Source organism: Ostrinia nubilalis, chromosome 11 (assembly GCF_963855985.1).
Source record: "Ostrinia nubilalis chromosome 11, ilOstNubi1.1, whole genome shotgun sequence".
In the NCBI taxonomy this organism is placed as follows: Eukaryota; Metazoa; Arthropoda; class Insecta; order Lepidoptera; family Crambidae; genus Ostrinia; species Ostrinia nubilalis.
In genome coordinates, this window is record NC_087098.1 from 9,488,059 (window position 1) to 9,505,546 (window position 17,488).

General features: G+C 36.3%; 1 protein-coding gene across 2 annotated transcripts in view; it reads right to left on the bottom strand.

Annotated features, from left to right (window-relative positions):
* The window catches only part of LOC135076242 (organic cation transporter protein-like), a 55,365-nt gene that overhangs the window by 8,968 nt on the left and 28,909 nt on the right, over positions 1–17,488 (bottom strand). For both annotated transcript variants that reach the window (XM_063970723.1, XM_063970724.1), the window contains exon 2: positions 6,742–6,920. In XM_063970723.1, the coding sequence (XP_063826793.1) occupies positions 6,742–6,920 (179 nt within the window). The remainder of the gene's footprint in view (positions 1–6,741; positions 6,921–17,488) is intronic.

Here is a 17,488-nt window from a genome sequence, read left to right on the forward strand (position 1 = left end):
CGCATTCTTATGAACACGTAATTTTATACGAAATACACTTTTTTTCATGATGAAGGAGAATAAATTTGTGAGAGACAACTCTATCCCTCCCACTACCTAGTCAGATTTCGGGAGCGGGGTGGAAGCTTTTTAAAAAGGATTATATTTAATTAAACTAAGTGATCACGTCCTCGCCGAGTTGGAGGCGATTTTATAATGATTTAATATTGTGGCCGATCGCAGTCGTCCAGTACGGTGTTTACAATTTAGTTCTGCTGACACATCTCTTATGTGAATAACAATTCTACGAATGCTTACACTGTAGAGTGGAAAGTGATGACTTATCTTGTTTAGTCTAGAGCAGAGGGAGCTGACGGATGCATAACTCCTCCCTCCCTAAGTGAGAAATTATCGGAAGTTTCATTTTTATGAGTATTCCGATAATTTCGTTTACATAAAATTTTTACATGTTTGCGGAAGGCAATTAACACAATTAACATAAAAAGAATCAAAACTAATACAAATGTAAAGTATGTAAAATAAGAAGTGTCTGTTTCATTTTCACTAGCACTGATTGCTGCACTGTGTTTCAGGGCGTACGACATGTATTTGATTTCATCCAAATTGATTCCATGCATATTGAGTGCGCGTGCACCGGATAGCGTTGCGTTTACAGGTAGCTCGGGTAGGTGAATCACCGGTATGTGTTCTACGATGTCTGATGAAATGTAGAGTCGATGGTGGATCTGCAGGCCATGGATTTCCAGGTCACAAGGCTCATCGATGGTGATGATGTACGTGCCGAAGACTGACTGCTTACTGACTTCGCTGTCGCAGTGTTTGGTCAGCGTGGCTTTCAGTCTGCTGTACAGAATCCAGTTGTTCGCGTTGAGCTGCTGGAGTTTTACTTCTTCCAGCTGGATCTGGTGCTGCTTGCAGGAGGTAAGGTCCTTACTGAACCTCATCAGCTGTTCCACGCAGGTAGGCTCGTTATGTAGAGCCTGGTTGTCCGTAGAGCACAGGAAACGCTCGCCGGCGGCAAGCGGGCGACACGGTGTTACGATCGGTAAGTATTTCAAACCCTTCGCCAAAAGGTAAGGAAATTTGGGGAAAATGGAAAGCGTAACGTTTTGGGATTCTTGGAATATAGGAAGTGAGTATATCTTATAATAATTGTAAGTATAATTATCTATCAATGGTATTTCTAAAATAAATGTTATCTGATCCTGTTTCATATAAGATTTTACACAAATAGTTTCTTCTAAATTTAACAAATTACTTTCCGTAGGCTGGTAAACTAAATTGGCAGAGTTTGAAATTAACTTTAAATGATACAATAATTCTGTAGAGTTTACAATTGCTTGGTGTAAAATGGATACTCTACTTAATGCCAATGCTGTTTCTATTTCACTTAATCTTATAAATATTGTACGGAAACTACTTATGAATATGTTGTACACTCCTAGTATGTATGTAGAGAAAGTCCAATCGTTTTGTGTGGACGTTATGTTTTGCAATAGGCTTTCAACTCGTTTCAAGCGTTCATCAATAATAATAGAGTTGTTATTTATTTGCTCTGAAATATTTATGAAACTGTCGAACATTTTTGAGACCAGGGTAATTTTCTTAGATATTATAACTTGATTATTACTCAATTGAGAAGTCAACTTATCATATTTAAGTGCATCATCGTGGTCAAGGTTTCCTGTAATTAACTTTATAAGAGATCCTAATGGATTAATAAGGCCTCGCTTATAGCGTTGCTGTGGTACTAATTGCCTGTATTTTTCTAATGTTATGTCGCGGATGAAATCAGTGTGATATTTATTATTGATAAATTCATGATAATATGGATTGTTATAATCGATTAAAGTGTCTAATTGCCTGTAACTATGGGTTAAACTAACAAGATCGGAGTAAATTCCTTTTAAGTTGATTACTTTAATAATTGTCCAAAAATCTGTTTGCAAAAATGCTTGTCCTTGTTTTACCGGTAGAATGCCTGGATTATCTTTAATCGGTTGCAGTTGAAGGGCCAGCGCCTGCGTCTCTATCATTAGCAGAAGGCACCACCTGCGGAGGGCGTTTTATGTTTTTAATAGGCACTTTGGTAGTCCTATCACCTACTTTAATTGGTAAGATGTTTCGCTTGGCTTTGCCTACAACCTTTGCTTTTACATAACGTGGTTTGTCTTTGCTTTTACGCTTATTTACGTCTTTTGCAAATATTATGTTTCCTTCGGAAAACTCTATATCTGTTTCACCACCTTTCTTTTCCCTAATGGTTTCCTTTTTGGCTGTCGTTTTCTGAGCTATGTATTTATATAAGTGCTTTGTACGTTTCGCATGATCTTGAACTAATTGCTGATAATATTGCTTTTCGAAATTGATTCTAAATGGACTATCTGAATCTGTATGACCAAAAACTACCTCAAATGGTGTTAACTCAGTTACAGAGTGGATGGTGTGGTTATATGCCATTACTGAATATGTCATAACTGATGCGGCATCTGTACATCGTCTTTCGTATTTAGCCAATCTATAGATCTCTATAATTGTCGAGTGAAAGCGTTCGATAAGTCCCATAGAATTAGGGTTATTTGGGGTTACGATGTGAAGTTCAACTTTATGTAAATTTAGAAATTCTTTCATGAGTTCGTTATTAAATTCGGTTCCTGGATCTGAGCTTATACGTTTTGGAATTCCGTAGAATGAGAAATATTTCATAAGTGCTCTAGTAACGTCTGATGTTGATTTACTTGGTATCTCTATTGCTTGTCCTAATTTGCTGAAGGCGTCAATTAGGGTTAAATATGTGATTCCTTCAATACTGAAGAGATCAATGAAAATTTCCTGAAATGGGGAATCTTGAGTTTTAGTTAATTGTAAAAATGGTTTTATGGGTTTCCTATCGTATTTCATTTTACGGCAGGCTTCGCAAGCGTTAATGATTGCGGAAACTGTTTGTTGCATGTTAGGCCAAAAATGATTTCTACGAATTCTAATCAATGTTTCCTTAATACCACGGTGGCATGTTTTTCCTTCATGGTATTGGATAACTATTGCTTTTTGTTCACCCTCGTCTTCTATGTAATTTACCCGTTCTGTACACTCGTAAAACTGAACTACATCTTTCTTAAAAAGTTTAATAATTACGTCTGTGAAAATTCGTCTAAGTTGATCTGATTCAAAATAAATGAAATACTTTGTTTTAGGTTTGATATATTCTTTTAAAAACTGTTTTACTAATTCTGCATTATTATCAGGTAAATGTACTTCAAGAACCTTTTGCTTATCGCGTGAAAGGTTTTTGACTGAAAGTTCATTATCGAATCGTTCAAAGACTAATATTTGATTAGGTTTGTTATCGATTGCTTCGTTTAAGATTGGGATGCCTTGTGATTCGGTATCTTTTGCGGAATGAATAGTTTGTGAGTTATTTGATTGTTCATCGACACAGTCTGAATTATTTGACGACGGAATCGGATATTCTGAACCTAATTGTCTACTTCCTTCTGAGGATGTAGAGTCGGAAATTACTATTGTACTTCCTGATGATAATTTTTCTATTTTCTTTACAACTTTATCAACATGTTTTTGAATACGTTTTTCCTTTTTGCTAACATTTACTTTCATGGACTGATTATCTGAATCGAGAGCATTTACTTTTATGCGGGATAACGCGTCTGCGTTTGCGTTTTGTTTATTGATTGATTCATTACGGTAATTAGCGGTTGCACTAGGCATTCTAACGTTGTCTGTGAATTTTTTGTAATTTAAAATGATTGGAATGCATGCAGTTTTAGTTTTGAGGACTCTATTTTTAATGTCGATTAATGCTTCCAATTGTTCCAATAAATCTTGTCCAATTACACCATCGTACCATTTGTGTACGTCATATAAATAAAATTTGTGATATTTTCTGCATTTAAAAGTTGGAAAAAGGGGAATTTCTATGGTTTTGTTGTGCGTACTTGACGCGTGTGTACTCACAACTTGGAATGGTTCATTTTTTATGAATTTACTGAAATACTGATAGCCAATACGCGGACTGAAAAACGAACGCATGCTGCCAGTGTCGATCATCATGCGAGCATCCAGTTCCGGTAGATAAATATATGGTAATGTTAATTCCGGATCGCAATTAATGTTTATCTGTTCGGTTCTTTGATGGAGGCTGTTTCGTGAAAATCCTGTTGGAATTCAGTTTCCTGGGTTTCCTCGGGAGTTTCCTCGAAATCAGGGTAATACTGTTCGCTGTACATGTTATTATATTCGTCTATAGGGTATTCACAATAATATTGATCGTAATACGACTGTTCTGCTTCGTCGTAGTTCAGATCATTTAAGTTTGTTTCATTTACGTTGTTTGGTTTTGTAGCCGTACGCATAGACACGTCGGTCAGCTGCATACGTGGCGGCTGGACTTGTTGGGCTTGCTGAGCACCGAACTGTGGCTTATAGCCGAATTGAGGCGGTTTGTAACCGAATTGCTGAGGAGGATGTCTATAGCCAAACTGTTGGGGCGGTCTATATCCGAACTGCTGTGGAGGCCTGTAGCCGAACTGCTGCGGCGGCCTGAAACCTGGTTGATGCGGAGGCTTGAAATAGCCGAATTGTTGTAAAGGTTTATTTCCATATTGCTGGAAGGGTTTGTAGCCTTGATTAGGCGGAAGGCCAAATTTAAATTGTGGAGGAATTATCGGTTTGAAAGCATTAGAGCTGACAAAATGAGGCTGATTGCCTGAAAATTTCTGTTGAGTTGGCGTAAACGAATTGTTAGGTTTGGGTTGCGAATGCATTTTGCTTCGCATGTTATATTGGTCCATAAAGTTTACTTCCTCGAGCACAATCGAGAGGGCGGCTTCCAAAGTGGACGGTGCCTTTAGTCTCACAATGCGCACAAGGTTTTCTGGTAAATTATAGAGAAACACGTTTAACGCGGTGTTGTTGTATATGGTGATTTTGGCGTGACGGATTGACTCGTCTGCTATGGTGTTTACTTTGGATATAAGCATTGACCTGGTTGATTGCACGCGGTTGCAAAAGTCTGTGTATGATTCATTCGATCTGATTTTTAATGATTCTAATTCAATATTAATGCATGCCTCACTACGCGGGTCTCCAAAATGTTGTGTCAGAATTTCCTTAAGTTCCGACCAGTTTGTTAAATTTTCTTGTTCTGATAACAGTGCTGCTGCATTTTCTGTAAGGCGGCTAGTGATAGCGTGGTACACGTATAAATCTTGCTCAACCCCACATCTATATCTCGATATAACATACTCACATTTTTTAAGGAACAAATTTAGATGTTTTTTGTCACCATTAAAAAATGGAATTAATCTGAGCATCTCGTTGGGTATTGGCGTGATTTGTACGGATTCGATTTGTGGTGAAGCCATTTTTACTGAATTTAAATTTATTAATTGATATGCGCCAGTCAGAATTTGTAACAGTACTTTACACAATATTCACAATTAAAATACACGTAGTGATTACCGTGTAAAACACACAATAAAATACACAATAAAATACACAGTAAAAATACACAGTAAAAATAAGAGTGGTTCTTAATTTAATTGTTCAATTTCGAGAGACAATTAACTTAACAACTTTAATAATTTTTACTTTACACAATGAACTTATTTAATTTAATTCAATATTCAATTTATTTACTTTATTTCAATTTATTTCAATTTATTTACTTTATTTCAATTTATTTACTTTATTTCAATTAATTTTCTTTACTTTGTTTCAATATTTAATTCACTTAAATCTAAACGAAAAGTGTTAACGATAAAGTTTTATGACGAAAACACAAAATGCGATACCCTGGGAGAAGTTCTATCCCGGAGTAGCAATATTTCCCTACGATTTAAAAAGCATGAAAATTACACAGAGGATAAGGAGTGGAAGGATTGGCGAAAAGTTCTACTCACCAACCGACCGTTCTCTGCATACTCGTTCCACCCGTACTTCGATGACAAATTTATTTGGTTCGGCGGATTTATTAGTTTCCCGTAGTATCACGAATTTAAACGGCGGATTTTGACACCAATCGCGTAAACTTTAGGAAAACTTGCAGCAATAAATCCGAACGGCTGCGCCAGTCAGATTTCGGGAGCGGGGTGGAAGCTTTTTAAAAAGGATTATATTTAATTAAACTAAGTGATCACGTCCTCGCCGAGTTGGAGGCGATTTTATAATGATTTAATATTGTGGCCGATCGCAGTCGTCCAGTACGGTGTTTACAATTTAGTTCTGCTGACACATCTCTTATGTGAATAACAATTCTACGAATGCTTACACTGTAGAGTGGAAAGTGATGACTTATCTTGTTTAGTCTAGAGCAGAGGGAGCTGACGGATGCATAACTACCTACTACTGTGTACTCATCAATAAGTGTCAATCAACAATCACACTTCAAATAATTTATGATAATATTAACATGAGCAGACGCAGTGCTGTAACGCGGGTCAGTTTCTCGTGCTTTTATTCGTATCTCAAGAAGATCTCTATCTGTCGGCAATTTGAAAAACAATATGACCTTCCAAAATTTTGGCGACAGACTTAGATAAGATGGTGGTAGCTAGCCAGGCGGACTTAGAACAAGCCCTACCACTAACAAACAGAAATATCTGCCCCCAATGGCAATCGAACCCGGGACGTCTGGATCTGCAGCAGGTGGTCTTGCCACTAGACCACAAAGGCGGTTAAAATCTAAAAAAAATATAATTTATTTCTTGTAGTAATAAAACTTACCGTAAAGGTAGGCAGGTAAATGTGGAAAGTGCAGGGGAATGAGAACAGTGACAGCAGGAACGTGATGAGCAGCTGCCAGCGGCCGTAGTTGCCGATGACGCGCGACACGACGTCGGCTTGCTCGTCCTCCGCTGTCGCTTGCGCTTTGGTTTTCTCCCTCGACACTTGGCTCGGGATTACTGAAAAAGATACACAGATTTATTAAAAAAAATATCGCGGTTTATATATTCATGTCACTTATATTGTTTGTTCATTTCAGCCAAATGATGCTGCTGGACAAAGGTCTCTCCCAAGGATTTTTTCATAACGATCGGACCTGCGGTTATTACGCGCTTTAAGGGACCTTATTCACCACTCGTTCCTACCGCAACTATCCAGGGTCTACAAATTGGTCGAGAAACACTAAACTTTTAAAGGAGGAGGTCGAAGTAGTAAATAAATAATTCAGATTTATCCGTGAATTCCGTGATAGGGTTTCCTTACGGAACTAACCGTATTGCATACATGAAAACTGTTTACGGCCGGTATGTCTACAAAAACTTTATGGCTGGCTCTCTTATATGAAAAATAAAAAAATAATTAATATACTTCTTAAAATTATTGGAACAATATGAACATGAACAGTTTTTACAGCTATGAAAAAGTTAGACATGGTCGAAATGACCGTGTTTAAACTTTTCATATTAATGAAGTTCATTAGCATTAGCATTTTCACGTTTGTTCTGCTGCTTTTTCAAATATTTTACTTGTATTACGAATTGGTAAAATTATTCAGGCAAACAGTATCACGTGTACGACTCGTATGGCACTAGTTAAACTCTGTTTAAAACTATAGATATTCACTTGGTTCTAGTTCTTTATTTTTTTTCGCCAGTACCAAAGGCGCTCTTGAAATGTCCCTCAAATAATTTTATCACTATACTTACATTATATTTTACTTCTTTTTTTTTAGCTCACTATCTTCAGTCACTTGCACAAATAAATAAAATAAAATAAATAAATAACACTCAGTACAATAGACGAGTGGTTAGTCAGGTAAATGCAAAATTTAATGATCCACGATGATGGATGCTTTTTTCATAAGTTTGCGTTATCCAAGACTGCAACTTTGTGGTGATGGGACTGTTTCCTGTCATTCTTATATTAAAACTACAGTGGCAGTGAAACAAAAGAAAAACTTATTAATAATTTTTGGTAAATGATTTAAATAAGCATGACAATTTCATTTCGTGTTTATTTTAATTTACGCTAATTTTTGTGCACATTTTGTATGCTCAAATTGGAACAAAACTATATTAGGTCAAGTCATACAGAGATGTTGTTAGTATAAGATATTAGCACAATACAAATATTACATGTAATTTATTAGCACTTCCAAAATTACTAAAAGTAGATTTATGTATAATCTTATTTCAGGTAATTTTGTAGCCAGTACATTTTAAAGTAAGTCAGGACTGAAAAACATGACGACACGTTTAGTTTCTATCAAAAACATTAAAGGAAAGTTTTCCAAAAGCTTCTTAGTTAAAAACATAAATGAACTCGGCCTTAAAGTTTCAATGAAGACATTTTAAAGTACATTTTCCAATTAATTTTAATGATTAGACATGCGTTCGGCCCACGTGATGCGCAGGCGCAACTCCGCGGGCTTCACTCATTAGGCGCGGCGCCTTGACAATGATCTTGCTGCAGCGGTAATGACCCGAATGCCATCGCACTCATGTTTTGACACTAGACCTTGACAGCTTCTTTATATCCGCACAGTGAATGTTTCCGACACTTTTCCGTTGTTGTTTAACATAGTACATACTTACATTGAAAAAGCATGTTTATTGATATTTATTTTCATTTGTATTGTCGATAGAATGCAGAGTAGTAATTTAACGAAATATTATTTAATACATAAAACTAAGTTTTTGAGGAGAGAGTAAAATAAGGATGAGGGCTTTTAAAGAAGCTACAGATAAAAAAATATCCCAAATTCCCAAGGTAAGTTTATTTTTACAAATGTTTTTCACCGTTTCACGGATTTAAGTAAAAACGAATTACCAAAAAGTACTTGGTGAGTTTATAAGGAACTGAGTATTATATCTAAATAATAAATAAATCCGGTAGGTAAATATAGTAGGTATATTTGATAGTTTAGGTTTGCCTATAAATATTTGTTTGCTAACAAATCACTTCTTTCAAAGCTTAGCCTTATTGACACAAAAAATGCTGTGATAAAATGTGTTGTAAAAGAGCTTTACAAGATACCAGTGAGTCAATCTCGTTTTCACTTCTTAGCGTAAGCGGCGTAAGTAAGTATTTGTAATTCTTGTGGTACAATTATTGTACGGGATCCGGATATTGAACCATAGGTACGGTATACACCTTTTTGTCAAAAAGAGGATAAATTAACAGAGCTTATTAATTGCGTCTTATAACCATTTTACCCATTTTCAAATCACTATATTGCTATTACACAACATGTATTGTAGAGAGATATCAAAATTGGATTAAAATATACCTACTTCTAATTGAACAAATGCTTAAACCTTGATTTATAGAAATCACCTAATACTATGTTGTATAAACTACTAACACCTAATTGTGGGATCGATCAATTAGATAAGTACATGTTAATGTGCAGTGATGGGTAGAGCAACAATTAAAGGATGCACATCCAGTTCAAGGCAGTTAAATATTTACATTTACAACATCCACATGAGTAAAATCTTGTCAGTGCCCCGTGGGCGAACAAAACGTTTGTTTGACAGAAGCGTAATAGCTGTGGAGGTGGGGTTAAGAGGATACGTCAATTCAACGGCCTAGCTTACGTACATTACGCTCGTAGTTTTACAAACAAATAAATAAGTACGAGTCGTCATCCGTTGAGACATTATTCTTCATCTTACGGACAGCGCTGCATTTGGGGCCAAGGTCTGGGGGCATATCGATTACAGTGATCGCGATTTGCATGGCTGGCTTAGTCAACACGGACAATTTGCACTGGGCAGGGCTCCACAAGGTCCTAGGACTCATACATTAAGTCACAATATCAACCTCTTGGCTATTCCATTCAAACTGGACACGAAAAATACATTTTTACTTGGGTCGGATTTTACAACTTAAGAAGCTGCAGATCCTGGCTACACAATAATTGCAGCGATGGGAACGAGAGGTGGGAATAGTCCCGTAACCCTTTGTGATAGTTTAGAAAGGTTTCTATTAAGGTCCAGTACCTAGCTAATTACGCAAAATTCTTAAATTAAAACGAATACCTTTTCAAAATAAGATTCGTGGTTGCATATACTTCTATAATAGCCATTTAAATCCTCCAGTAGCAACGTCGGCATTTGACTGACATGGCATTGCTTAAACATGATGGAGCATGAACATTGGACACTGCTCTCAGACGCCCCTTTATGTTAGTCACCGTTAAACCGAATCCAATCGTTTGTTGACGGCCACTGAATTCCACTGAGGAAATATTCGATGAGCACGAGAAATAATATTTACCTACTTATTGATACGATTGCTAGGTATATACTTATTCTTTGCAATGATACAATCTAAAATTAGGGAAAGGGTTAGATGATGTACACGTACGTATGGAATACATTTACGAACATCGCAATGCAAGCTGCGTAGTATAAAGTATCACTATCATCAATTAAATCCCATGAATTGATATAAATAGAGCTTTGTTCTACTGATAATGATGAGCGTAGAGCAATAATGCGACGGTAGTTTCATTCCCGGCGATCTAGCCCTGAGGTTGCAACTAAACTCATCTTAATTTATTACGGTGTGTGTAAGGTCAGTTTCTATTCTGATACACCGTAAACCTTAAGTGAAACTTAATAGTAGAATGAAGAATAAATTATAGATGCCCATCTACCTATATTATTCTTTAACGTAAATACTGGCCCCACTATTTGCGTTTTTTTATTCTGGTACTCTAACTAGTTATCTGGGCTAGTACTCAGTTTAAAAAGAATCTGTCAGGTCAGTAAGGGTATGTTTCGTTGTTGAAAAAATATCAATATTGGGATTTCATTTTATTTTGCTATTAATAACCTTGTTGTTATTTTCAGACGTATCTATAAATATACAATTGTTATTCTACTCTCAATAAAACGGTGCCATAGTTCGACTATGACCCGCTTTCTAACGCTAGTTTTTCTGAAAATCCAGTCATGTTGTTTCACAACTTCAGTCTTAATCAGATTCAATTGAGTGAATCGAATGACCCGTAAAAAATCTTCTATCCGTTACCGTAGGTACCTAAACCAATCGCCGTGGGTAATGAATCGCGTAGGTACCCGTTAATTCAATGTGGCTGGTAAAAAACTAATTAATTCAAGTACTTCTCTACAGCTAGATGCATATACTTCCTGGTAAAATGCTCTTGGATGAAAAAAATTTTGGAACTGACGTTCCACTTCATGCCGCGGATCATCAGAAGTTTCATGACCCTAACTAGTGACCTGTTAAATTAGATTTCACAGCGAGAATGATAATTACCATTACTTACGCAATTTGCAATTCTATACAAGGACTGTCCCTGCCGGATACGCTATTTTCCACTTTTTCAATTGTACCTAGCTCACTCAGAGGTAGGTAGTACCAGATGGAATTGCTTCAAACTAAGTTGTCACTGTAATAATGAGGAAAAAATATTACACGTTCACACGAGATGCATCCTAGATTTCAGTGATTGCTACGAGTAATACGTGTGTTTACACACCAAGAGAATAGACTTTAGCACCTATCATTACACAGAGCTTCTACCTAGTGCAGATGGTAGAGTACATTAATATTACCAAAAAACCGTACCTACCCACAGAAAGAATTTAATTTTAATCTGCTACTAATTATTAAGGTAAGTTCGTTTGAGCCAAATGACGTCCACTGCTGGACAAAGCTATAGGACGTGTATAGCTATAACTGGAGTGCAAATTTATTTGATGTACCTTTTTATTGTCTAAATTATTTGTAAAAACTAATTTGTATTCTGTTGCTGTACCTAAATAAATAAATAAATAAATAAATAAATAAAGGTCTCCCCCAAGTATAATTCGAATCGAACGGTCTCTTGCATCAAATTCGAATCGAACGGTAAATGCAATTGTGGTCTAATTAAGTCAGTAAGAGAGCGAAAACAGACAAACATTGTTATGATTTGAGTGTAAAAAACAAAAGATATCAAGTGTCGAGGATTTTGCTTTCCCAAACAATAAAAAATGAAATCGACATTCGCAAAGTAAGGAAGTGCGAGTGTTCAATGCACGGCGCGGCGCGGGCGAGCGTCTGCTGGGGGACGCTCCGGAAGCGAACGGGCTCAATGAGAGTGATCATACGAACTACCTATCTCTCGGTCACTGTTCTGGTTACTCGTTACTCGCCTGTTAACGCTTGTAGATCGGTTATGTCACTTAAACGTGGCGGGAACCATGAGAATGAGATTTTACTTTACGTCAGCAAAATTAGAAATAGTCGTAGTGTATTAAAACTACAGATAAAGCTCTATAGATTTAATAGAGTTCACTAGATACCGATATGGTTCTAAACTCAATGAAATGTCAAGCAAAGGTAAATATAATATTTAACCATAAGTTTGAAACCATTTTTGAATTGCATAATCAGCATCTCTACAATACAGGTGTTATTTTTGAAGATGGGCTAAAGCCCAAGAGCCTAAAGATTATCACGCTCTGGTCAGCATATAACATTCTGATCGAACATATACAATACCTACTTACCTACTATCCTTTATCAAATTAACATTAATTTGTGAAACATTATAGGACTGTACGAAACGGAATTCATAAGTATGTAGGTACATTTGCTATGATAGACAATGAACTTCAGATGTTGTAATACTAACTGCTCCTGTGCATGACAATTTTTTTAAGTGATTGGTTCTTTAATAACAAACAGCTATAAAAATATCACAATTTTCAGTGTTCGTAAAAAAATAGCTTCCTTAATAAATAAGGTAATCGCCAATAACCTGATAACCTCTTTTATTACACTTTGATGACATCTACAAGAACCGTATTTCAAGATATTCTCTGACCTAGAAAGTAGAATATAACTCTTAATTGCTGCAAATAATTTTTATCCTGTTTCTGTGACCTCATTGTCCGTGCAATGTTATAACCCGATGTCTGACCTCAAACGGAGTTACATTTCTTTTATGATTGACACGTTTATTTTATACAGGGTTAAAAGTTCAACCCTAACGATCAGTAACATAAAAAATAATGTATTTTCGTTTATTTTATTTAAATAAGAAAATCTTTTTTTTACATCGATCAAAAAGTAACGTTCTTATCAACACATAGTTTATAATTGAAAGATCTTAATTTTTGTTATAGGTAAGTATAGGTAGAAATAATATATTTATTTTACTTGTTTTTCGTATATGCTGCTTATTGTTTTGTAGGTACGTGCTGTATTGTTCGAATGAAGTATGATGAAGAGAATAGACTAGCCGTCAACCTGTTGTAAACAACAATTTAAAATTATAAGTAAGTATTTTTATTACTCTTATTAGGGTAATAACAATAAACTTTAAATTACTATGGGAATTGCATTTGCACATTATTGTTCGCTGTAACAATAGCGTTTAAAAAAGTACTTACTCCTGACTTTGAATTTTCCAATTTAAAGGTACATCTACCTATAATGGAAAAAAAAAACGAGTATTACCTACTACGGCGCAAAATCTCTTAATTTATTGACAGAGTTTAAATGATTATTTGTTTATTAACTCTACAACCATCTATAACTCATTATTCTATCGCTGGAGTATCCATTTCACTGCGCGCACCATTCAACCTGTGATTCAACTTTAGACTCGGCAACTAATCGGTACTTTAATGTTAGTTCTCTAATCTCAATAAGGATTAGGGACCTTAAAAGTACCTAAAGTACAGTGATCGATTCCTATCTCGCTTCTAAACAATTTGTGATAATGGTTATCTAAAAGTTCAATAAAGAAGAGCACTTTTCACGAAGCTGGTATTTACTGTAATACAGTCGACGCACTTTGGACTAAAAACTTTTTTGTAAATTCTCTCCTACTACAACTACACAAGATGCAACAACATTTACCTTGATGTGCCGTCGTCTGTACCTCTCTAACAAACAATGACCTTAAAATATGTATGTTACTTATACGGCGTGATACACATACATATATCAAGTTATATCGACATTTCTTCCGCATATCAAACTACTCAAGTACGTACTTGATATCGAAAACCAAAATTGTACCATGATATCATAGTAACTAAGAAAAAATAAACCTAGTTACTAGGTAGAGCCGGAATTTTAACTTGAGATCACAAAGGTAATCTAATACAAGATAATGTAATATAAATGTAGGTAGGTAAGTTTGTAATGTCAAAATAGGTACCTATTTACCTAATTGCATAAAAAGTATACACGGTTGGTATTTATGTATAAAAGAGATAAATTTTGTAAGACCGGAAGAAAATGTTTTGAGGAAAAAAGACAATCAAGTATGAATCTACACTAAATAATTATTTTTGATTTATTATAGGTTTTAGATTGATATATTATTTCAACAAAAAAAGGTAAAAGTTATGGTAGTACCTACCTAAAAATATGTTATTTATACCATTCAGTAAAAGAAGAGTAACTATGGATATTTGTTTTCACTTGTTATTCCGTTTAAAAATTGGACTTCGTTCATATAGTACTAACGCTCGTATTCACAAACGATGCTTGCTTAAGTGAAGCAGACAATCGAACGCACAGCGTTGAATAGAGCTCTGTGATTGGTTCGTGTGTCACCCTGTGCGTCCACGCGCCCTGTGAGACCTCATAGTAATGTTTGTGAATACGGGCGTAAGTGTCGTCAGAGGGATATGCGGGCGGAAATTAGCTGGGCTGCGTCTTTTACAGTCAATTCACGTAACAAGTGTAGATGAGCTAATACAATAAAATCGCATTAGCTTCCGTCCACCAATTTATTCTGAGGGTCCAAGCGAGCGCACAGAATCTGGAGGAACACAGTTACCCAGTTTAATAGAAAAAGTACCAAATAAACAGTAGTTTTTATTAATGTTTCTATGTGAATTAATTTTTATTTCCATTCCTGAAAAAGTTATAAGATTGAATATGGACCATCCTAGACTGCATTTCACTTAACAAATACCTGCCTTATTATGCATAAATAAAAAAAATAGATATAATAAAAAATGTAGGAGTTCTTTAAATTTCCAAGGCAAGCCCAAATACGTGTAGCATTTTAAGGACAGCAATACCGGAAATCGGACAGCCCAAAAACAATTCATCAAAACAAATTATTGCTGTGCAACTCTAAAAAGTTATGCAGATTACTGACTGAAAGAGTAAGCAACCTTCCTTTCTATGTACGGTAATATTATATTAGTTGATCACGGAAACGAGGACAACTAGTTTGTCTAAGATCGTTTGTCCAGGGAGCAAACGTGACACCGCCACACATTAGACATATGTAAATTAATATTGAAATCAAAATTTCAAATTATAGCAAATGTACCTAGCTGAAATACTAACTAAAATGGATACAATAAAGGCCAGAATCAATGTGCTTGTTTCTTTTGCTTGTATTGTTGTGATTCTTGCGTCATTCTTAGCTATTATTTCTTAGCTTTGGCTTATAAAGCTTAAAACCTCATAAATAAATTACACAAATTTGCATTCTGCGTTGTTTTCCAAGTCTCCTTAATCTTGAAGTTACAAGGCAATGCTAATTTCGTTTCGCGTCAAACGAAAGCAGGATTTGTTTTATTACTATTTTATTCGGCGACCGTAAGGTAAGCGTACATTTACGGAGACAGTGGCTTGTACCTCGCGCATAGGGCTGTCAATCGTCCGGGTTTCCTAAGATTTGTCTTAGTTTAGAGGTCGTCCGGGGTGCGTCCGGGCGGGGTTTCATTTGTAGTCCGGGCTTTAAAATTTCATTCCTGGGCTGATGCCGGGCGACTCGATTTAGTTTAAAAAAGAACCTGTTGATATGTCCGGGTCCTGGGCTCCAAAATCCATGGTTTTCACGCGTCTTGTCCTGGTTGCCAAATTTCAGAGATGGCAACCCTACTAGCGCACAGCCCCAAGCCTCTCTGCATACCTAAGCAGCCCGTGAAAGGGCCCCTGAACGACACTGTTATTTATTCACAGCATCACAAAACTGAACGGGGTGACTCTTGCGAGCTACGACGCTCCGTCACTTTCTGCTCACTATCAGAATTTGCACATGTTACAAAAAGTAATACGAAACGTGACTTAATAAAGGAATTTACTCTCAGACAGAGTCATGAAATACAAATATTTTTCGGATGATACTCCCAAGAGTTTCTCAAGAAACAATGTATCAGTTTTGATCGAGTTCGGTCACAAAACAATACTATTTAAACTCTGACTCATTATTCTGTCTTGAGACAGGTGTCGATTCAAGTGATGTCTGCTCTGTAGGCTTGGTGAATTATTAAAATTTTGATTTGATTATTTGACAATTAGTACTTTTTTTACAAAAAAGAATATTAGCAATTTGTAAATACAAATTACTAATAATCCCATTAACCCCTCGTGGTAAGCTAAATATGCTTGGTTGTGTTACGAGTACAATAGTCGAGTGGTGGCGGGATTCGAACCCGCGTTCCTCGGATCACGAGTCGGCCAGTCCGACCCCTTCACCATTTGGCTATCGTGGCTTGAAATTATTACTTTCCACGAGTAGTTTAGGTATGTCTTATTCGCGTTACTTATCACATTGCAACGCGACGTTGCAACGCAACTGATGTTTGACACTATCTATATCTTGGCATGATGATGCTGACTAAGGTTTACTATGTCTGACTTTCTTTTATCTCAGAATGACCTTAAGATATGTTAGTAAGCAGTTTGGACATTACAAATCTCAATGTAAACAACAGAGTAATCAGCCTCAGATAAAGAAAACAAACGTATTTTCGGCAGTTTTCTTGAGTGGAAATTACAGCAAACAGGACTTCTATTTGGATAGCGGTGCGAGTACACATATGACTCCAAATATAAACATGATACAGAATGCATCTTTTACTACAAGCATTAAGGAGATTATAGCGGCAAATCAGAATGCTATGCCAGTTTTATGCTCTGGGGATGTCGATATCATGACCGTTACTCCGGATTCCCTTTATGAAGTGACGCTGAAAGATGTGTTGTGTGTACCTAACCTTACCACAAACTTAATTTCCATCAGTCAACTTATCAAGAATGGGAATAAAGTCGATTTTAAAGAGAATTGTTGCTATGTTTACAACAGACAGAACACTTTAGTGGCTGTAGCAAATCTGATAGATGGTGTCTACAAGATGGTCATAGAAAAGAAACAGTGTTTGTTTACATCAAGCTCTTCAGCAGCAAGCAGTGAAACGTGGCACAGGAGACTTGGACATCTGAATATGAACGATCTGAACAAGATGAAAGATGGAGCAGTGACAGGAATATCGTGCACTGATAACTCCGTGATCAACAAAAACTCGTGTACCGTGTGCTGTGAAGGAAAGCAGTCGCGCTCACCATTTGGCCATGTGGGAACGAGGAGCAGCGAGCCATTGGAAGTTATCCACGCTGATGTCTGTGGCCCCATGGAGGTTACTTCAATTGGTGGAGCAAGGTATTTTCTTATATTTGTTGATGATTTTACTCGAATGGTGTTTGTCTATTTCCTCAAAGAAAAAAGAGAAGTTTTCAAGTACTTCAGGGA